General features: G+C 42.6%; 2 protein-coding genes across 4 annotated transcripts; both read left to right on the top strand.

Moving 5' to 3' along the window:
• Nucleotides 1–62: 62 nt before the first annotated feature.
• DPH3 (diphthamide biosynthesis 3) lies at nt 63–7,276 on the top strand. 3 transcript variants are annotated; one of them, XM_030550899.1, is made up of 3 exons: nt 91–303; nt 3,968–4,042; nt 5,689–7,276. In XM_030550899.1, the coding sequence occupies exons 1-3, from the start codon at nt 196–198 to the stop codon at nt 5,749–5,751; spliced, it is 246 nt and encodes an 81-aa protein (XP_030406759.1). In that variant the 5' UTR covers nt 91–195; the 3' UTR covers nt 5,752–7,276. The 3 variants fall into 3 exon arrangements, with proteins under 3 accessions (XP_030406760.1, XP_030406761.1, XP_030406759.1); XM_030550900.1 differs by lacking the exons at nt 3,968–4,042; nt 5,689–7,276 and adding an exon at nt 595–966 and having other exon boundaries at nt 63–303; XM_030550901.1 differs by lacking the exon at nt 3,968–4,042 and having other exon boundaries at nt 77–303.
• Nucleotides 7,277–18,044: 10,768 nt separating this feature from the next.
• Nucleotides 18,045–22,107, top strand: LOC115645787 (vitelline membrane outer layer protein 1 homolog). The gene is made up of 3 exons (XM_030550886.1): nt 18,045–18,624; nt 18,716–18,831; nt 20,959–22,107. Exons 1-3 carry the CDS (start codon nt 18,352–18,354, stop codon nt 21,254–21,256), a joined length of 687 nt encoding a protein of 228 aa, XP_030406746.1. The 5' UTR covers nt 18,045–18,351; the 3' UTR covers nt 21,257–22,107.
• The last annotated feature ends 47 nt before the right edge of the window (nt 22,108–22,154 follow it).

Genomic DNA, 22,154 nt, shown 5'->3' with positions numbered 1-22,154 from the left:
CTCGCGAGTGAATAGCGCATGGGCAATGGCCTGCCGGAAAACGGATTTCGGCGCACGCGCAGTGCGCTTCCAGCTTGCCAGGCGATTGGCTCACACGGAAGAGTCGGCCCGGAACTGGGCTGCGGCGTACTTGATGTGAGTACAGGGGAAAGAGGGACGGCGCATGCGCAATTGAGAGCCGGCGGCGTGGGGGAGATGTCGGTGTTTCATGATGAGGTGGAGATCGAGGACTTCGAGTATGATGAGGAGACCGAGACCTACAGCTACCCGTGCCCGTGCGGGGACCGCTTCCTCATCACCCGGGTACGCAGCGCGGGCGGCCGTGCACAGAGCTCGGCACACGTCACCAACGGCCGCCGGCTCGGCTTGCTAGCGGTAGCCGTTACTGCTCTGCGGCTGCCGCGCTCGTGCTCTGGCCGCGGGTGGCGCGTTGCGATGGGGGGGGGGTGCTGGTGGCCGGCGTGGCATGGCGCAGGCAGAGTCAGGTATTCTTGTAACATGGGCAGGCGTTGTGGTGAGTGAGCCGCGGCGCTATTGTACGTACCACCCGGGGGAAAGGTGGTGTCTGTTCTCCTTAGCCTCTTTCCACTGCAGGTTAGGCCACAGAGTGTCTGCAGTGAGGGAACTCTTAACGTACCCAGCATGCTGAAAACAGCGGGAAGCAGTGTAACCAGTACTCGCAGTGCGTACAAACGCCTTTTAAACCCAGGCTGATTGACTGAAAAATCTACCATTGTTCCTTATCCAGCCTCCCTTGCACCTTCATTGTCACTGTTACATGTATTGAACTTGCACTTCTGTACTTCAGCACAAACATCTGACCATGTTGCCCTCTGATTTTATTTCAGAGACCATTTCTCATGCCTTTTCCTCATCAGTCCCTTCTCTCCGTTTTAACTGGAGACACCTGTACAAATAGAATCCTAGAATATCAGAGCTGGAAGGGACCTCAGCAGGTCATCTAGTCCAACCCTGCTCAAAGCAGGACCAACCCCCAGACAGATTTTTGCCCCATAACTCTAAAGGGCCCCATCAAGGATTGAACTGACAATCCTGGGTTTAGCAGGCCAACACTCAAACCACTGTGGGGATGCAGACATCCAAGACAAATACTTCTGATGACTTAGAAACAGTGTTAGCCATACAGTCAGTGTTAGAGTTGTCAACTGTTAATAATAATGATTCATTAACATCTGAGTCAGCATTGTAATCTGTGTTCTCAGTGCTAAGAAAAGTGTATTTTTCCAATGGAGTACCTAACATGTATTACCTATCTTGCTGTAAAAACGTAGTGTGGAGTCAGACGAGATACTTTAGTTCCACCAAAGGCAAACTAGATGATATCAGCCCTATGACCTCCCACCCAATCAATGAAAAACAGTAACAGGATCATTCCTGTTTTAAGAATCCTTTATTTTTGACGGTACAGAATAGTAAATATGTCAGAATAAAGAACTTCACTGAAATGTATCATAACAAAATATGTAGCATACATAAAAGGCTGTGAAATTAAAATATGCAATTAGAAGTATAAATGATCTACTAGAAAAATCAGCATCTATGTATTCAACAAGTGAAGTAATAGAAGAGTAAATTGTACCCCGTAATGTTCGGAGAATGGAAGATTACTTACAGAAATTAGGATTTTTAATAAATTTTCAGTTACAAAAGGTGGGGGTCACATTCCTGGAGGTCCAAACCTGTATTTAATGTTAACGTCCATTTTAGGTACAGTAAAAGCTGTGTTATCTGGCCCTGTACCAACAGGAAAGCTCTATAAACCAGTATTTCTAATCTTCATAGAAAGTTCAGTTTATAGTCCAGTTGGTGCGGGCTTGGCATACTGCCTACCTGGCTCTGCATGGCTCCCCAGAAATGGTGACATGTCCCTGTTGCTCCTAGGCAGAGGAACGGTCACAAGGGGTTCGGCGTGAGAGAGAGGGTGCAGGGCTGGGAGTTGGGACATGAGAGGATGTGTGGGGAGGGAGTTTGGGTACGGGAGAGGAGTTGGGGTGTGGGAGGGAGCTCAGGGTGCTGGATCCAAGGGAGGTGCTCAACTTCGGTGGTTCCCTGCAAGCGTCGATCTGTCCCGGCTGCTCCTAGGCCAACGCATGGCAGGCAGCTCTGTGCGCTGCCCCTGCCGGCAGGTGCTGCCCCTGCAGCTTCAGTTGGTCATGGTTACTGGCCAATGGGACTGCGGAGCCAGTGCTCGGGGCAGGGGCAGTGTGCAGAGCTGGCTGCCGCACCTCTGCCTAGGGGGAGCTGGGACAGGTCATTGCTTGTGGGGAGCCTCCTGAGGTGAGTGTCCCCTGGATCCAGCACCCTGAGCCTCCTCCCCAGCCCCACGCCCAAACTCCCTCCCTCTTAGTTAACCAGTGTCTTTCACTTACTGGCACCTCCCATTCCCCCAACATGGAAACAGCTTTTACTGTATATGGATTGTTTGGGAGAGGTAACAGCAAAAGCATGAAGCTAGTATTCGTGAAGGCACAGAAACAAAAAGATAAATTGCTAGATTTTTTTTTTGTTTAATTTCATGACTTTCAGGTGCATAACACGTGATTGTTAGACTGACAACCACAAGAATCCATCTTGGATTGTATATTATTGTATACTGCATATAAAAATTACATTAAAATTTTCCTGTGAGAAGGATTTCATACAAGGTAGAACAGTGCCCTTAGGACCAGTTTTTTAAAGGTATTTAGGTGACTTGGGGGATTTTCAAAGGCATTTAGGTGCTTTCAGCCTTTTAAAACTTGGCCTTTAGTGATTATTTTAGAGTCACGTTCTATACAGAAGTGCTGACTCGTGGAAAAAGTACTAGGGAGTTAAATAACAGTTGACAAAAACAGTCCCCATTTGCAGATCAAAGGGAACTGAAGAAGTTTTGACATGAACCCAGGAAATCAGTCAGTCTTGAAGTCATCTGACCCCAAAGAATAAAATTGTCTAATTAAAAAAAAAAGACCAGAAACACATTTAGAATTAAAATCTAATATCACAATACTAGAAATGTTGAGACGTGATTGCTGAAGCTATTAGCAACTGTTAATATTTTCACTGTTAGTTTATATTTAATAGCAAATAAAGTAACACAGTAACATCCATCTGCACAGTGTTAACAAAGATAAATGATGAAGAACTAAGAGTAATAAAAATAACATTTTAAAAGTAAATTATTTAAAGGAGTGAAACTTGTAATCCACTGTAAATGTAGAAAAAGGTGGTCCGATTCAAGTACTCAGAACAGCAGCTAGGATAATCTCTGAACTGCTGTTGCGGCTTTACGCAGACATATAAACTAGTATGAGATTCTTTTAAACACTAAAAACGTGTGATAATTATAACTTTTGGAGGAGAGCATATATTAAAAAAAAAATTCACTCCTTTAGCGGATCAATACATCATATCAGATGGGAAGAGCTGCCTTGTCTAGCCATTGGGTGCTCTGTGCTTTTAAGAACATAGACTGGGAAGTGGGTACTGAATTATACTGTGTTGTGGAGGGTGTGGGAGCAGCAGTCCCCTGCCCTATTTTTGTAACAACTGCAAATGGCTCCCATTTGGGGTAATGTTTTCCCTTCTCCCCCTCCCTATCCCAGAATCTTCCTCCGCCACTATCTGGGAGTGCGTTACTGTAGTTCTTAACCCTGATTTTTGCATCCTGTCCCTGATTTTGCACCTCATCCCTTCTCCTTCCTTCCAGCTGTTTAATCCTCTTGTGTGTTGTTTCCCACACACAGATTCTGCCCATCCCTCCCCTCCAGTTTGCTCCCTTTAGTCCCTATGAATAGCAAGGCAGTAAGGGCAGAGTGAGGATAGCAGATATTAGCGAGCACTCTAGCTCGTATGAGCAAGCTTATAACAGCCAAGCAGCACATCAGGTCAGGTGGAGGAATACAACTTTACATCAACAGTGCACCACAGTTGCGGAGCAATGACTGTGTCCCTGGCTCTGTTGCAGGAGGATTTGGAGAATGGGGAGGATGTGGCCACCTGCCCCAGCTGCTCCTTGATTGTGAGAGTGATCTATGACCAGGTGAGAATGGGGCGAGCCTAGGGGTGAGTGGGAGCCTGGGGACACAAGTGTCTCTCTCCCTCGGTGGCTTTGTGGCAGCGGGCGACACCATTGAGGCAAACAGGTGTCTGGTACATCTTTAAATCCTATCCAGTTCCTAGTGCAGGGGTTCTCAGACTTTTGTACTGGTGACCCCTTTCACACAGGAAGACTCTGAGTGTGACACCCCACTCCCATACATTAAAAACACTTTTTTATATATTTAACACCATTATAAATGCTGGAGGCAAAGCGGGGTTTAGGGTGGAGGCTGACAGCTCATGACCCCCCCCCCATGTAATAACATGGTGACCCCCTGAGGGGTCCTGACCCCCAGTTTGAGAACCCCTGCCCTAGTGTAAGCAGGGTTTATCACTTTAATAGCATGCTGGCTTGTTGCAGAGGACCCCATGCTCCCTCTAGGGTCAACTGTGACTGTGTAAAACACTCGTTAAGATGTTAAACCTCCACACTAGTTTAAAAACATGTTAATTATAACATGTTGGTTGATACACTGTTCTAGTCTGGACATGTTCTGAGCCAGGACATCTGATTGCAGGCATACAGCTGCCAATAGTAGCTATAAATGGTTCAGGTCTCCTGAGAAGTTGCACTCAGGCCCTGTATTTCAGGAACTGTGTGGTTGCACTGGTACCACCCGCATAGGTGTTAGTATAGATGGCTGCAGGCAGTCTTTCCCTCATGTGGATAAATCTGTCCAGACAAGTATGTGACATAACAGTGGTAATGCCAACAGCCAGTTTACCAACAGCCATTTATGGTAATGCCAAAAGCCATTTATGCTGCCACCCTTGCCAGCAATGCTGGGAGATTTTCCAGGAAAAAAAAATCATTGTAGATGCATTCTTTTGGGCTTTTTTATAAGTTAAAGGGGCACTCTAAGGATAAAGTCATATATTGTAAATAAATTTTGTTCTGTTATGTATTACACATTTCACTGCCCCAGCAGTCCCTCAGCAGAGCTTTGACGTTCGTAAAGATAATTGAGATCTAATTGTATATGCATATGTTCAGAAACCTAGAGTGAATAAACATTTCAAATTAGCAGAAAAAGTCCTGTGCGCTGAGTAGATCATGTTAAGGAGCTCACATAAATCAAATGTGAAGTTTCTATGCCATATATAGGAGCTAGTTGTTGTGATACTATTTTTCAAACACTGAAAACAAATATTGAATTAGAATTTTTTTCCAAAATTAACATGATAATATTCCCGCTTCTCCCAATTCCCTCTTACCCACAGTCCGTACATACCTTAGAAGAAACTCCTTTTTGGTAGGAGGATAGATGAAAAGAGGAGTAGATAAAATTGTTCTTTATAATAGGAAGCTAGTTACAACCTTAATTGCACCGCCTCCGTAATCCAAATTAGCAATGATGTTTTTTAGTTAGCCAAATGACAAGCCTATTGAAACATACTTGTATGTTATCAGTTCTTGCAAATTTTATATGAAAGTTTAATTTCAGGCTTCAGTTGCATCTGTGGCTGTAATAAAACTGTTTTGCCAGATAAAACAAAATTATCTTACTTTATACTGCTTGTGAGGGCAGCAGTGGAAATTAGTTATAACACTATTCTTTTTTTTTTTTTTTTTTTTTTTTTTTTTAGGAACAGTTTGTGTGCGGTGAAGTAGTCTCAGCACCTACAAGCAAAGAATTGGTTAAATGCTGATGAATGCTATGTGGACTCTGCTCTCTGAACAAAAAAAAACAATGTGTGGATATGGAAAAACTCGCGGAGTTCTGTACTTCTAGAGGTGTTTGCTCTTCTAATGCCCGTGCAGCGACTGGCTACTATTTATCAACAGCCTCTAGTAATGTGAAATAATCCAAAACATGTGGGTTTGTGCCTGAAAGCATATAATTCTTAAATTATTGTAAAATGTTTTAAGACTTTGAGAAGCTCTTGAGGATAGGATGGAAATCAACAAACGTTTTTTTCCCAGTCCATTGCATATAAGGTTGTGAAATTTGTACGCTAAACCTAGCTAAAGAGTAGTTATTCTCCAGTCTCTGGACCAGCAAAGTCTCCTTGTTGCTGCACAGAATGAAATACTTGGATCATCAACCAGTGGGGTCTTAAGAAAAGATTGGCTCTATTGATGTATATTACAAAATGGTTTGCCACATGGAAAAGCTTGGACTGTTAGAATGGTAGAAGACTTTTTCTGGTTTGGGCAATAGAAGGGCAGTTTCTTCCTTCAGTGGGTACAACTTATTTGTTGCACCTGTCATATCTGTTGCTTGCTGCATTAAAGTAAATAAATCTTTCGTCCTAGAATCTTAAGCAATCATGTGATAATGGCTACCAAGCTAAAGTTACTTAAAACAAACTAGGTAACTTCTGATTCCATTATTTAGTTTGCACAAAGAGAGACACAGTGGCCACATTCAGTAATACTCATGCAGTCATGGTAACTTCCCATGAATGCACCTGCACTCCCAGTGGGGTGAATGAGTGTAACTGGGGCCACTTTTGATCCAGTTTTTCCTGAACAACAACTCATCTGACCCTACTACATCAAATAGTCAATAAGGCTGCAAGTTATTCTCAATGCTATTTGTCAATGTATGAATAGTGTAGCTATGTTTCTATTTGTACATCTCAACATTTGTATTATTCTTTACCAATGTAGATCCTGGTCCAGTAAGTGCTTTCCCAGCAGGAGTCTTTGCATGAGTGCAGATTTGCATATGACTAAATGGTGGTTTTAAGACACAGAAAACCTTGAAAGAACACACTCCAAAGTACTTTATTCTTGGGCTGCTTTACAGATTTATACTTTATAACACTTATGTGGTTTGTTTACTACTCATATCACTCAGCTTGGGCACTGAATATAAAATAGACAGTTTCACTGTTTCAAGCTTTCCTATGTTAATCCAATCCTGCAATAAGTTAGTTTGTATGTGCTAGAGGAGGAGAACTAAATCCAAACAAAATCATGGGAAAAAATTGTTACGAGGCTTGGTAAAACCTTGTTTTTGCCAAACCTAGATGGTTCCAAAATGTATCCATTAACTACAAGTTCTGAATCTGAACTGGATGATACTGATTAACAAATAATTGTTTCATTGGTTGGCCACAAGGTGGTGCTGGATTCCTATGTTTAAAAACTGCTGTGGTCTCAATTTATTTAAAACATATTTTTACAAATATTTATTTTGTTTATTTAAATAAAAGTTTTTAAAACTATCATTAATTGTAAGGGACCATCATTTATTCTGATTGTATAGCACCTAGAACAGTGGGGCCCTGTTGTATTGATACTGATTTTAATGGCCTAAGGAGTTAAAGATCTTTGTAAACTCTTTCACTGTCCAGCATTAAACAATGAAAGATAGTCTCAGAGTTATTTTTACAGAAATCTTGGATTTACTTGGTTACTTGCCAGACACGCAAAAGCATTCATTCAGGTTGACAGTTTGATTAAACAAAAAAAGAGAACAAGGAATTAAAACAAACATTTATATTGAAACTGTGGTTGAGTCATTATACAAAACAAATGTATTAAGACCCTATCAGTTTCCCTCCTTTTAGAATAGAAACATCATTAATAATCTTTGATTTAAAGGAAAAAGTTCATTTTACACTCAGTCCTGATGTGTGAAGGGCATTCACTTATCCTGCTGTTAACAGACACATGCAAGGTAGCATAGAAACAGGATAAAAAATAAATGGGTGAAATACATCTTTTGTTATGTTTTGGAAGACTGGACAGCTGGTTCATTACAAGTGGATGCGTTAGCTGGCAAGTCAACCATGACACCTGCTGCTTAAACCCTGGTTCAGGCTCTGGTCATAGATGTCATCTGATTGGATTCTTTCTCCTTAATAAGGAAGGATGAATGCAGTATTGTTGATTTCAGAATTCAGTGAAAAGCCCAGAGAATGAGAGGAGGAAAGGAGGATAGAAAGCAATACAACAAGGGAATGAGGCAATTAGAAACACACACAAAATTGAGTGGAGACTGGATGTCATGATGATGCAATGACTTTCAGCACTCACGGCTGAGAACAAAATTTCTTAAACAGGAAAAGGCTAGCTGGTTTTCCTCTTGAGAAGAAAGTCCCTTACCCTCATCTGCTCTTTCTGACGTGAGGCTGAGGAAGCTGAGATGAGTTGCAATGCTGGGAAGTTGGGAGATGAGCTGGGGATGGTCGCTTTTTAAGACTCAGACCCTTTCCCCACCCGACTCCCCATCAAAAAAAGAGTAATAGTGAATGACACATTTTATCCTCATTGTTTTGTACACCAATTAAATCTATTTCTGTAAAGCCAAACTTGGCATAGATAACTTTTTTCCCACGTTTTCTTGTTCACTAAATATCTCACCACAATCTTTGACTTATATCAGTAGGCCATTTTAGTTTGGACTAATTCAGTTTTTCTATTTGGGTTTTCTTGCATCTGTCCATAACATTTGTTTATTGAAAACGAGTCAAGTTGTTTTCCGTGGTTAAGTCCTAGGCAGGCAAAAAGTCTTAGGTGGTTGTTACATTTTGTGAACTTTCACGTACTTCACACAGTTGAGCTTAAGGTACATTTTGAGGTCCAATAATTACAGTAGCCCTACTGGTGACTGGCTGCCCACTAGTGTAATGTAAGTAAGGCCCTTAGTTTTTGTTTGTACTAAATTCTGCTTGTATCATTATACCTATTTTATAGCTACACACTATAATAAAGTAATCAAAGAGAGGGATTCTAGACACCACCGTTGTTCCAAGAAAGTAACAAGGTTTTGTATTTTTACTGGGAGTAAACCAATAAATTATAAATGATGCTGCTTCAGAGAGATTGTAAATACAGAGCTGGAAGCAATAGCCCAGCTGGTATATGAAGGATATTGGAAGATTTCCACTGTGGTGTGTGCCAGCCTTGTCTCCAAATCTCCTTATTTATGGGAAGTTTGTGTCTGTTTTAAATTAAACTCAGAAATTAAAATAATGCTAAACCTTATTATCAGGCTGTGGAATTTGCCCCAGAATCTACCCCTTGTGTTTCATTAATTCAAACTGTCCTTTACAAAAAATATTCTAGCCATTTAAGTTTGTGAAGGGAGTACAGACCAATGTGCAATGTCTGCTTGAATCTGTGAATGGCCTGCAATAGATTCTTCCTCTTGGGACCCTGACTTAAAAAGAGATCTGCATCTTATGAGGCTATTGTAGTAATGACAATACATTGATACAGTTTGTGTCTATACGCCTGGTAGTAAAAGAATACAGACCTATGTACTGGATGATACCTGAAGGGAGGTTCCAAAGGGGATGAAGCAGATGGTGGTGGCAGATGACACAACAAGCAGCGATGGTCTCAAGCTGCTGTGGGAGAGGTCTATGTTGGATATTAGGAAACTATTTCACTAGGAGGGTGGTGAAGCATGGGAATGGGTTACCTAGGGAGGCGGTGGAATCTCTATCCTTGGAGGTTATTGACAAAGCCCTGGCTGGGATGATTTAGTTGGTGTTGGTGATGCTTTGAGCAGGGGGTTGGACTAGATGACCTCCTGAGGTCTCTTCCAACCCTAATCTTCTATAATCTTTTATCTTCTACAAAAAAAGACACTGTTTTGAGGCTGAATACTCTATTTATTCCAAGGATTGGGGGAGGGGAAGGGGAGGTACAGGGAAACTGATGCGATGGAGGGGATGGTATGGGAAGCCACAACTCAGATATGCAGCGCACATTACTGTGGCTAATTACTGAAACAGGTTTTCAAAGCATCCCGGGGTTGCAGAGCTCTTGCTGAGCTCTTCTTATTGCCCTGATATTTGGCTGCTCAGAATTAGCTGTCAGGCTATCTGCTTCCAAGCCCCACCTCTGCAGAAACTTCTCTGCCTTTGCCTCACATATTGTGAAGCACATAGCAGGCAGCAATAACAATAGGGCTATTGCTTTCACTGAGGTCTAATCTAGTGAGCAAATTGTGCCAGCAACCCTTTAAATGTCCAAAGGCACATTCCAGCACCATTCTGCGCTTGCTCAGCCTATTGTTGAACGGCTCCTTACTGCTGTCCAGGTGGCCTGTGTACAGCTTCATGAGCCGTAGGAGCAAGGTGTAGGCTGGGTTTCCCAGGATTGCTATTGGCATTTGTATGTCATCAATGGTTATTTTGCGGTCCAGAAATAAAGTCACGGATTGCAGCTTTCTGAACAGACCTGTGTTCCTAAAGATGTGTGTCATGCACCTTTCCTGACTACCCGACATTGATGTTGGTGATCCCCTTGTGATCCATCAGCACTTGCAACACCATTGAAAAGTATCCCTTTTGGTTTATGTACTCTTTGGCAAGGTGGTGCCAAAATTGGGATATGTTTGCCATCTAGCATCCCACCACAGTTAGGGAACCCCATCATGGCAAAACCATCCATTCTGTCCTGCATATTTCCCAGAGTCACATCTTTCTTAGCAGAAATCAATTAATGGCCCTGCAAACTTGGATCACAAAAGCTTCCATGGTGGATTTACCCACTCCAGATTGATTCCCCACTGACCGGTAGCGGTCTGGCGTTGCAAGCTTCTACAGACCAATCACCACTCGCTTCTCTGCTGTCAGAGTAAATCTCATTTTAGTGTCGCTGTGCTTCAGGGCTGGGGAAAGCTCTGCACAAATTTCCTGGAAAGTGGCCATTCGAAAGTTCTGCAGCCACTGCTCGTCATCCCATAACTGCAAAATGATGCAATCCCACCAGTCAGTGCGCATTTCCTGGGACCAGAAATATGTTCAGCCGCTGCATGGCTGCCAGCATTCTCTGGCTTGCAGCAGGACTGCTCCCAGGACATCGCAATGTTCCGCATGGTAGCTCCTGGCTCAGCTCTGGAAATAGTGCAGATTAAGGTGTGAGGTGTTTGTAATGCTCACAACAAGAGTGCACAGCTCTCTGCATTGATGAAAGCACTACTAGTGAGGATGCACTCCACTGAGACCGGTGTGCACACGCCCAACTGACTTAATTTCTGCAGTGGCTAGATGTCGACTTAAATTAAATGGATTTAATTTTGTAGTGTAGCCATGCCATGAGTCTAGGGCCATCAGCAGTGGAACTATCTCCGAGAGGAAGTCTACCAAAACCCCTTATTAGCAGCTGATGCAGATGATGAAAGGGTGATGCATTTAGGCAGGTTTGTCCTCATCTGATTTATGCTCCCCTTCCCCCACTACTGCTTTGGCTTTACTTGTTTGGATCTTTTAAATCATTTTCTTTCATATTCTTTGCGTTGGGCACCATAAATGTCCATGGTCTTTTAAAGCTGTTGCCCAAGAAGCTTGCTTTGGTACAGTGGTTTTCCTGAGGGCTATTTGGTTGCCCTGGTGCCAGATTCTTTGGCTGAGATCGGTGGGCCTGTTGAGGCTGGGAGATGTTTATTTCTAGTTTTAATATATTGTATTAACGTTATTGTAGAGAGTGGGGATGCTGCCTGTTATGTGCCTTATACAATGGGGTCCTACCATGATGTATTGGCTTGTGTACCACCTCTCTCTCCTTACAGGAGAAAACCAGACCAGTTCAGTGCTTATTAGTGTGTGATGCTTACATTCTAGTGACTGCCCTGAAAAAAGGATAGTGAGTCTGATTGTTAATGAGTCATTAATAATGACTGTAACAGAGTGTAGGGGCAAGGGGTTAACTATAATTCAGTTTCCCTTCCCTTTGCTTAGGTACTCAGGGAAAGGCTACTTCTTGGAACTCACCAGGAAGAGCATCTAAAATGAGGTTGGCATGGAAGTGCCTTCTCAGCCTTAGCGCTGACCTTCTCTGTTGAGAATATGATACACAACTGAATGTTGACAAACTTTGCAGGCAGCTAGTCAGAGGGTCAGACCCTGCAGCCCTTCTTTGAACAACTAAGGATTCCCATTCACTAGAATGGGACAAATGAAACCCCTCCTCCACAACCACAGAAAGCTGCTTAGCAGTAGAATTGATGTGATTCTGCCATGCAGCATGGCCTGGATAATGGGGACTGGTGCACAGCTCCATACCCTGCAGCAGCAAAGAGAGAACGGCTTGTGGCAGAGGCAGGTCAGGAGGATATGCTGGTATATGGGTTCTTCCTTCCCTGGGGGCTGCAAAAGGGCTTGGGGAAACTATTCCAGTTTGTGAGGGGAAGATTCCTCTCCCCAGCACAGCTATTCATGCTAGGCACTGGACACAGGGTTTGCTCCTTTATTAGTAAAGCCTAGTGAGCAGTTTCATGTACTGTGCTGCACACCTACCCAGATACAGAAGGAGCATAGATGTGTAATATATTGATTGTCTATGCATGATACCTTTATCCTTCATTAGAACATGTGGGTGATTTCTTCATGTTCAGCCTTGTCTTGAAAGCTGTTATTCCATCTGTTCAGGATTGAAAATAAGAAATGCCATACGTATAGGTACACACAGACATTTCATTGTGGTTGATACAGAAGATTACCTTGTTAGAATAATTTAATATGTTTTCCTACAAAACACTCCTTGAGCCTTTTAAGTCCTTTTTGTTTGTTTTCCTGTTAATTTTTCAAGTCTGGGAGTTTCCTAGCTAAAGGACAATTCAATGAAATCAGCAGTTGGAGAAAACATGAAGAACCTCTTCTGACTCAATGTTTTAAACTAAGAGGCCCACTTTCATGGTATTATACATAACAGGATTTGATAGCGCTTTCTCAGCCAGAGAAATTCTGGCAGTACATTTGCTACATGAGAGCTCTTACAAAGGGAGAATTTGATAGCATGCTAGGTTAAACCAAGCTTTTCATTCAGAAACAATGACTGCCAATCCCACACAGATTGCAGCAAGGCCACCCAAATGTAGAATTTCCACTTAGAAAGGCCAGATTCCCCATACTCTTTTGATTTTTGCAACTGTAGCAGGGCTGTGTCCTTGATTTCTTTCCATGCCAAATAAAACGTCTGCACATTTTGCCTAGTTTGCTTTTGTACTATTTAGTTATATCAGGAGCACCTGCAAAAATAAAGTGTTCTGGAGAAAGGCTCAGACGGATTGATGGATTAATCATCTCAAGGAACCATGAAATTATCATGCCAGAATTGTAAACAGGTTTCTAAATTGCATTGCAAAGGCAATTTATTAAGATTAAACAGGCTGGGGCTATTCCGCTCTCTAGGCATGTAAAGCCCTCTGAGAAACAGTTGATATAAAGTACTTTATAAATGATGCTTTGGGCCAAGGTCTGCAGTTACATTTGTATAAATCCTTGGTAACTAAATCTGGAGTAAGTCAAGCCTTTTATTACATTACTCCAGATTTACACCCATGAAAATAAAAGTAGAATGTTACTCTTAGTCTGTATTTGAAACCGACATAGTTTCACACCAAAAACTAATCCTAAAAACTGTAAAATTAGCTGACCCCTGATCACTGCTCTTAGGTGTTTACAAACAGATGAACTACCCAAGATCAAGGAATAAAAGACATCAGCGGCAAATAGGGAAATTCTGAGTTTCCTGCCTATAACAACTATTCCTAATCTGAATCTGAATGCAGATGCCTATGTGTCAGCTGAAAGAGCAGGTTGGACATGTGGGATAGAAGGGCTCACATTACCAATCACTTTTGCGGACAGAAGTCTGTACCTTATACAGGGCCGGTGCAACCATTTAGGCAACCTAGGCAGTTGTCTAGGGTGCTAGGATTTGGGGGGCGCCATTTTCTTCGGCAGCGACCGCGGCAGCTGGATCTTCAGCTGCCCCGGTTGCCGCCGGCATTTAGGCGGAGGAAGCTGGGGCAGGGGAGCACGGGGAGGACCGCCTGCAGCAAGAAAAGTGGGGGCAGCATGCAGGGGAACTCCCCGCTCCAGCTCACCCCTGCCCCACCTCCTCCCCTAGCACGCTTCCCTTCTCCCACCTCCCAGGCTTGCGGTGCCTAAGCTGATTGGCGCTGCAAGCCTGGGAGGCGGGAGAAGTGAAGCAGCCACGGCGTGCTTGGGGTACTCGTGCTCATGTGCGGAGCAGGGGTGAGCTGGGACGGGAGGGGGTGCCTCAGGGTGGAGGGTGGGGGTGGGGAGCTGCCGCAAGGGGGGTGCCTCAGGGCGGGGGACGGAGCTGCCGTGGAGGGGAAGGGGGTGCCTCAGGGTGGGGATGTGGGGGGGGGAGGGAGGGTGCAAGGTGGAAGTTTCGCCTAGGGCATGAAACATCCTTGCACTGGTCCTGGCCTTATAACACAACAACATTGTTCTGACTGAGCTCTCCGAAGGTCCTCAGTATTCTTGCTCGATAGTCAGTGCAATGAGTCATTATAGAGTGATACATCCCACAACTGTTGTGACAATAACCTCCAAATGTCTCAGTTCTTTTGACTAGAGTCACCGTTACTTGTAATAACTTGCCATAATGCATCAGAATATTGGCCTCTTTTGATATTTCAGAAGAAAATGACAACTTCTACCCCCAAAAAACATCCAATTCACCTGGCCAGTTGTGTAATGCTATATGGAGCATTGTAGGTAACACCTTTATGCTCTGAAGCATGATTATGAAGGTCCCCTTTGTTAACTTGCTCTTGGAAATCCCATCATTTTTTCATTACGTAACAGTCCAATGCAAGCCAACCCAAAACTAAGAGAGCAAGTTTTCTTAGCTGTGGCAGAAATCTGTATTGCTCTTGGATATCAATTAATGAACAGTTCTGGGCTCCTCCACTCTTAGCTTTGTGGAATAGAAAAAGGAGCTCTAGTAGGAGAGGTTCTCTAGCTCACTGGAACAAATCACCACGTGCACATCCTGAAGACTGCAGAATGAAAATCCCCTTTAGGGTTGTCTTTCTGATTAGATGAAGAAAGAAGGAATAATGTGCTCTTACTGCATCTGCATGGGCTGCGTGCCTCTCTGTAGCTTGTGTTAGGCCTGGCCCTTTTGAACAGTTACAGAAATGTAGCTTACTAAAAACAGTCTCTTAAAAATATTCATTGTATTTTTTCCCTAAGAATGAGTAGAAAATCTATCTTCTCCTCTTTGTATTTATAGCAATAACTTATCTTTGTGTAAACATCATGAGAGTAAACACCAAAGTCCATGCAGAGAAATATTGCAGCTGTTTAGAAAGAGATTGACTTATTCAGCCTTTGGATGTACTGTGCACTACCCAGGTTCACACCAGATAGAACAGAATATCAATGCTGACGTCTCACATCTGTTCGATATCATCCTGATTACCTTTCTATATCATCCAGAAGCCTGGCATAATACAGCTTTGTGGTGACTAATATAAATTATAGATCACTTTTTAAAAACAGTGGAGATTATATTTTTGAAAATATATATTGTTGTAATGGGTCACTAGATGGTGCTGTTACACAACATTTGACAAGTACTTTTTCTTCATTTGTGAGGAAATTTTAAACTTGAAAGAAAATGCTGTGTTGGTTTTGGGGCCTGGGTTTCTTTTGGGGAGATGTGGTAAGCAGCAAATGAGTTTTCTCTTGGCTTTAATCTCTAACTACAGTCCATTCTTGAGGCAGAGTTGTTTCCTGGAAACTGGGCATTGGTGTGTGGGCTGAGAACCCGGGAAGAGGGTATTGCCCCAGGCTATCTGTGAGAATCTCTCTTCCAGAACTGGTGTATGTTTGTGTACTCAGGCCACGTCCACACTACAGCATAAAATCGAAATTATTAAAACCGGTTTTATAAAATCGATTTTATGCGTCCACACTAGCGCACATTAATTCGGTGGTGTGCGTCCATGGTCCTAGGCTACCATCGATTTCCGGAGCAGTGCACTCTGGGTAGCTCAGTAAAAGAATGAGACCAATAACTTCGATTTCCATCCACACTAACCCTAAATCGATATAGTAATATTGATTTTAGGGTTACTCCTCTTGTTGGGGAGGAGTACAGAAATCGATTTTAAGAGCCCTTAAAATCGATTTAAAGTGCCTTGTAGTGTGGACGGGTACAGTGTTAAATTGATTTAACGCTGTTTAAATCGATTTAACGCTGTAGTGTGAACCAGGCCTCAGACACCACACCTCTGATTTCTCCTTCAAAGGCAAGCTAACCTGCAAGGCCTGACATCTACTGCTTGGGTGAGAGGTAAGAACATTATATGCAATATCTGTATCCACCTACTCTGTAATCATAATGTTAGGAAATAGTTTCTGCACTGTAAGTGTCCAAGATATGTGGTCATTCAGCAAGGTAAAAGTTCCTGAGGTAGACTTTGGGGTGTTTCACAGGTTGTGGTCTCTAGAGGTTAGTTGCTTCAGTGGTTTCACAGACCTGGTCAAGCTCCCCCTTGCTGGATACACCCCAGGCTGCTGTATTTGGATCCACACCCTGAATCTCTGTGCTTTTAAGTTCTCCAGGGACTGGGTAGCTTCCAGGCCTTTCTTTGGCCACTAGACTCACTCCCTGGGCATAGACTCTGCCTGCTCCCTCTTTTTATACATGCGATCCAACAGTCCAGCTGCCCTAGCCCCAAGACCAGTATTCAACCCATCCCAATACACACCAGCAGCTTAACCATACCCTCCCTCAGAGCTTCACCCTCATGGGTACATTAATTATTGTTTAACCCTTCGGGAACATGTATTTGAAGCAAATGGACACAATCTTTGCAGATGGATTTCTAAAACAAAGCACACTTTACTCATAGACAGCACAAAAGATGCACAGGTGTAGGTAAAATAGTAAATCATCTGTAAACCAGTCTAGGACTTGGGTTTTTTAAATCACTTTTGAATGTTCCTTGGGATTTGGTCAGTGTCCTTTCAAAATTCCAAGTCCCATCTCCTGGACTTCACTCCTTCAGCCCAGGCTTCTCCTCCAGATCATGGAGTCTCCTCGCTGACTCCTGCATCAGCTTTGGCTGGTGTGCCAAACTAAAGGTTCCCTCGTGCCCAGAAAGCCAAACTCCTTTGTCTCCACCCTTGATCTTCTCAGCCTCTGTGTTTTTTAAGGCTTGCACTAACACACATATCTCCTTGTTCCCTTTGGGGAATTTTCCATTCTCTTGTCCTCCATAGATAATCTGGAGAGGACTGATTTTACCTAGGTTTCTGTGACGCCATTGCTCTGCTTGGGCAAGGTCTGTTTGGTTGTTGATGGCCATTAGTGACTATCACATTCAGAGGTAGTTGGCCAGGTCCCACTCCCTCTCTCATTAGCACAACAAATGTGATGGCAGAATATGGTAAAGACTACCATAAGGGCCTAATGCGGTATTGCCAATGCTTGTGAGTTTTGTGCAAGTGACAGGATTTCAGAGGTGTCTGGAGCTCATCTTGTGAGATGCAAGAAGCTCCAGTCCCCTCACAAAGCTCAGCCCCACCAGAAGCCAACAGAGTCTCTCCTCTCCACTTTCCATGCTCACAGGGGAAGGAGGGAGCAAAGAGCTCAACAGCTCAGTGCAACACTGCTCCCTCGTCCCCCCTCTCCTACTGTGAGAAAAATGGACAGGGTAGCATTTCTCCTTCTCCTGCTCCTCCTCCTTCCCGTGTAGCACCTGGCCCAGGAAGGGACAGAAGGGGGAGAAAAGGCCCTGGAGCTTACCCCCCATAGCATGGCAGGAGGAGCAGGGACCTGGCTGCAGTCCACCCAGGCATGGGAGAGAGAGTGAAGAACGCCAGGAGGAGTAGAGCACACTGTGGGAGGCTGAACAGGAGGGATGAGGCTGAATTGATGGGGGCTGGGACTGATGGGGGGATTGGGTGGGGACAGAACTGATGAAAGGACTGGGGATAAGATTAACTGCTGGCCAGAGGATGGCTAGATGTGGTGAGAGATCCTGACCAGGAGGTCCACATTACCTTACCTATTACATTTGGGATTGTGGGCAACATTAATTGTCCCATACAGACTCCGAATGGGCCAGGGCAGTTCAATAGTCAATACTGAAAAAACCCATCATCATCTTTTTTAAACATCTCAGTATTTTGGGGCCAATCTCACAATTTTGAGGAGGAGAAGTCTGAATCATGATTTTGGAGTTTGAATCACTGAGGTTGGCAAGGCTGATAACCATACACAGAGTTCATAATATCAAATAGCATTCATAATCTGTGCATAGATTGCCATATCATCACAGGTGCCTCCTGAGACAAAACTCCTATTGACTTCAATGGAAGTTATGTTGAAGGACTGTGGGATTTTACTGTGCACTGATATATTTCATTCAGGGCAGAACCTGAGGGCTGCAGACTTTCCAGATTTAATTTAAAAACACGAGCCAGTAAATTACCATTGCAAAACACATTGTTTGTTCTACTTTCCCATGTGACAATCTTGAACACATTTGTTATTTTAATCAAATTGGCAGAGATAAAATGGGGTATAAAGGACAGAGTGCAGAAACTAGTGCTGTGGCTCACACTACTTCATCCAGCTGTTATAAAATGCAAGCGATTCCTATTCTCCTATTGGTTGGCTTAGCCTATGTCTCCCCAGTCTTTGGTAAAAGAGAAATCAGCGCTAATGGCACTTTCTCCAACAGACAGTATTACAGCTCAATAAATGTGAGTAATGGAGGACCTTGGGGCACTTGGACATGGATTGATATGTGCCCAGAACATTTCTATGCTATGGGATATAGTGTAAAGGTAACTGAACCTGATTACTTTATCCATACCCTTGTCAGAGCTATAGGTTCTTATCGTGTTAATGATCTTACTGTATTTCTGTATATTTTAGATGGAGGAGTATGGAGGAGCTAGTGATGACACTGCACTAAATGGGATCCGTTTATTTTGCATAAAAATCAACAGTACGAGTAGTGTTGTCTATACTATTGAATCTGATTCTGGAAAGTAAGTTTAGTGGTACTTCAATCTTTTATATTTCGTTTGATCTAGTAAACCAGATGAGGAGGAACCTGAGCACTTGTAGCACTGTCAAGCAGAGTGCAGCCTGTTATTTCCTCCAGGTTTTTCTTTTTATGTGTTTACGCTAGGAATATAATTGTTTACCACTGCCGAGGAAGCGGCCAAAGTTATTGTCTGTGTTACACCAGTGTAGCCCAATGAATTTGGCTCAATGTATTAATTATGCATGATTTGCAAAATTCAGAGAAAAAAGACTACAATTTAAATAGCAGACATTGCTTGTATTGTGTTTGAATTTCTTACCTTTTGCTCCAGATCTTTAAAGTTAAAACTGACACCTCATCCTCACTTGAATATTTGGTCTCTACAATTTTCTTGTAACAACTTGTGTTATGGGAACACAGTTAATCTGGAATCTAGTCACTTTAAAAATAACAACTTAAAAGTAATTCCAGGTACTTTACCTGCTCCTGAGGCCAAAATTTTGGCAATCACATTTCCCTGTTTTTATATATATATATATATTTTCCCCCCACCTTGTTGTGTAGAAGTTCTGCACAGGCAAGGGAAATGAAGTCACCAAGCCCTGACACTGCAATCAGATCTATTAGCGTAGACCTTTCCACCCCAATGGGGCACTGCATAAGTGGAGGGGTCCAGCTAATAGATCTGATTACAGGATCAGGACCTGGCTGACTTCAGAAGGGAAACAGCAAATGTGACTATACACAGAGTTCTGCCAAATACACAAAGGAAAAGAAACAGGGAAAAAAAAAAGAGAAAAATTTCCCCTTCAATTTTCACTTACAATAGTCTTTGACATTACTAGTAATGGTAGTAGGGAAATGTTCAGACAGAAATGTGATTATTTTTAAACTGATGATGTCTCCTTAAGGGCCAAGTTATCAGTTTCAATTTTGAATGCCTCACCCCCTATCAGTTTGTATCAATGTCTTTATGTAATGTAAAGAGTTTGTTTTTTAAATTTAATTTGTGTATGAAAGGATCTATGGGTCACTGAAACCTATGGCTCGGCCATTTATTGGGTTTATATAATGGAACTGCCATACTAGATCAGACTCAAGGTCCATTTAGTGTGCAATAGCCTCTCCTTACAGTGACCAGCACTAGGTGCTTCAGAAGACATGCAATGATCCTTCAGCAGGCAGATGGGAGACTGCACTCTGCATGGAGCGGATAGTTCAGTGGTTCAAGCATTGGTCTGTTAAACCCAGGGTTGTGAGTTCAATCCTTGAGGGGGCCACTTAGGGATCTGGGGCAAAATCAGTACTTGGTCCTGCTACTGAAGACAGGGGGCCAGACTCAATGACCTTTCAAGGTCCCTTCCAGTCCTAGGAGATAGGATATCTCCTTTAATTTAGGTCTAATCCTAGTTTCTGATAGTTAGAGATTGGCCTGAGTCCTGAAGCACAAGGTTTAATATCCCTTCCAAAATGTTTGTTGACATTAATTATGAACACTCTAGATAGTCTTAATATTCATGTAAATAACAAAGTTTTAAAGTGTGGACATAACATAAATCCAGATTTTGAAGTATGGGTATAATTTTTTTCCAGGCACACACTTACAATTATTGCAGGCAACAAAGAGTAAACTCCAAGCTATTTTTAATTGCTATTAAGAAACATATTCTCCTCTTACTTCCACTGATGTGAATGGATTTACTTTAAGGCTTTTTTCTGGTGTGCATGTATCTATAGTGAATCTTGCTTTCTCAGGTTTTCTTGAGTTTGATACATACACTGTGAACAGGACATTCACATTTCTTCAGTTTTGTTCCAACTTTTTCCTGCTCTCAAACAGGAAAAGCTCCTTGCTGCTTTGTGATAAGTTCAACCTGCTGTGATTGTGCTGTCACTTTATTTTTGGAATGTAAGCTCTGGGTTGAAGGAATGGTATCCCCTGGGTATTCTGCAGAGTCCAAACACAGCTGGTGTTCAACACATAATAAATAACACATTCAAAATAATTCAGAAAAATCTGGCATACTTCCCATTTTAAAAATTGATCAGACTGGATTAAACTAACATTTCACTGGCATTTATGCAACAAGTAGAGAAAAATATATTGAAATTGTCTTTCTCCTCCTAGGTTTGGGCAATGGTCAGGAATCACTTGGTGTCCAACAGGGTTCCTAACAGCCTTTCAGCTGAAAGTTGAAGTTCCACAAGGAATTTTAGATGATACAGCTGCTAACAATATCAAATTCCGCTGTAGCAGTGGTGCTGTCATAGAAGGAACAGGCGGTAGCTTTGGGGATTATGGTAGATGGAGTAATGCCTGCACAAGAGTTGGAATTTGTGGCATTGAAACCAAACAGGACCCATACCATAATGTTTTTGTCGATGACACAGCACTCAATGATGCTCGTTTCTTCTGTTGTGACTGATTTCTATTGTGGAATGTTATTTTCTGGGATTTCCCAAAGGCTGACACCTGGCTTGTTCTGAGCAGAACATTCTCTTATTTTCAGCCTTGTGCCAAGCCCCACTGCAAAGTCAATTAGCTCTAAATCTTAGTAAAAGTAACATTCTCTGTCTCTTTTTAAAACGTCAGCAATAAATTAGGTTTCAATAGCGATGCGCTGCTCCCTTAATGACTGTATGAAAGCTGTGTTTGATTGATATGGAAATGAATTGTGAGCCAATCTAAAGGAAAGCCAGGTAATTAGGAAAAGGATCCATCCTGCAATCACCTCTCTGTCTTGCCAAGCTTTTCCCCCTCCTATTTTGGAAGCACCTGAAGGTTTCAGCCCTATTTGATTTCATTCCTAATTTAAGGACTCCAGATAAAGTGTTCATGCAAGTCAGACTGTCTGACACAGGGAGCCTGACACTATATTCCTCATATTATAATAATTGCTGTTAACTTCAGTGGGAGACTTGAGGTCAGAAGGGATGCATGATCACACTCCCAGTAAAAGAACCTTGCTGAGTTACTTCTGAGGATCATCTATGAGACCCATGGTGAGTAAGGGGCTATAGGAATCCTCTTGTGTAGGGTCAACAATGTCAACATTCTTATTCTTTAAAGTAACTAGCAGATGATGCAGGAAAAGGAAGCAGACACCAATATGTTCTTCTTATGTAGCTATAAAGTCTTGTGCAGCTAAAGTCCTTTCATTTTCTGCTTTCAACTGGAAGTTTTACAACTTGAGTGATACTTTGCTTTAGTACATTAATTCATCTCAATATTTTATTAGCCAAAATTGAATGCCTCCAATAAATTACATGTCAAAATACATGTTGTTTGCGAGATTTTTTTCTCTTAAATCTTTCGTACTCTGC

The sequence above is a fragment of the Gopherus evgoodei genome, chromosome 2 (genome assembly GCF_007399415.2).
Source record: "Gopherus evgoodei ecotype Sinaloan lineage chromosome 2, rGopEvg1_v1.p, whole genome shotgun sequence".
Classification (NCBI taxonomy): domain Eukaryota; kingdom Metazoa; phylum Chordata; order Testudines; family Testudinidae; genus Gopherus; species Gopherus evgoodei.
This window is presented reverse-complemented; position numbering and strand designations above follow the sequence as displayed.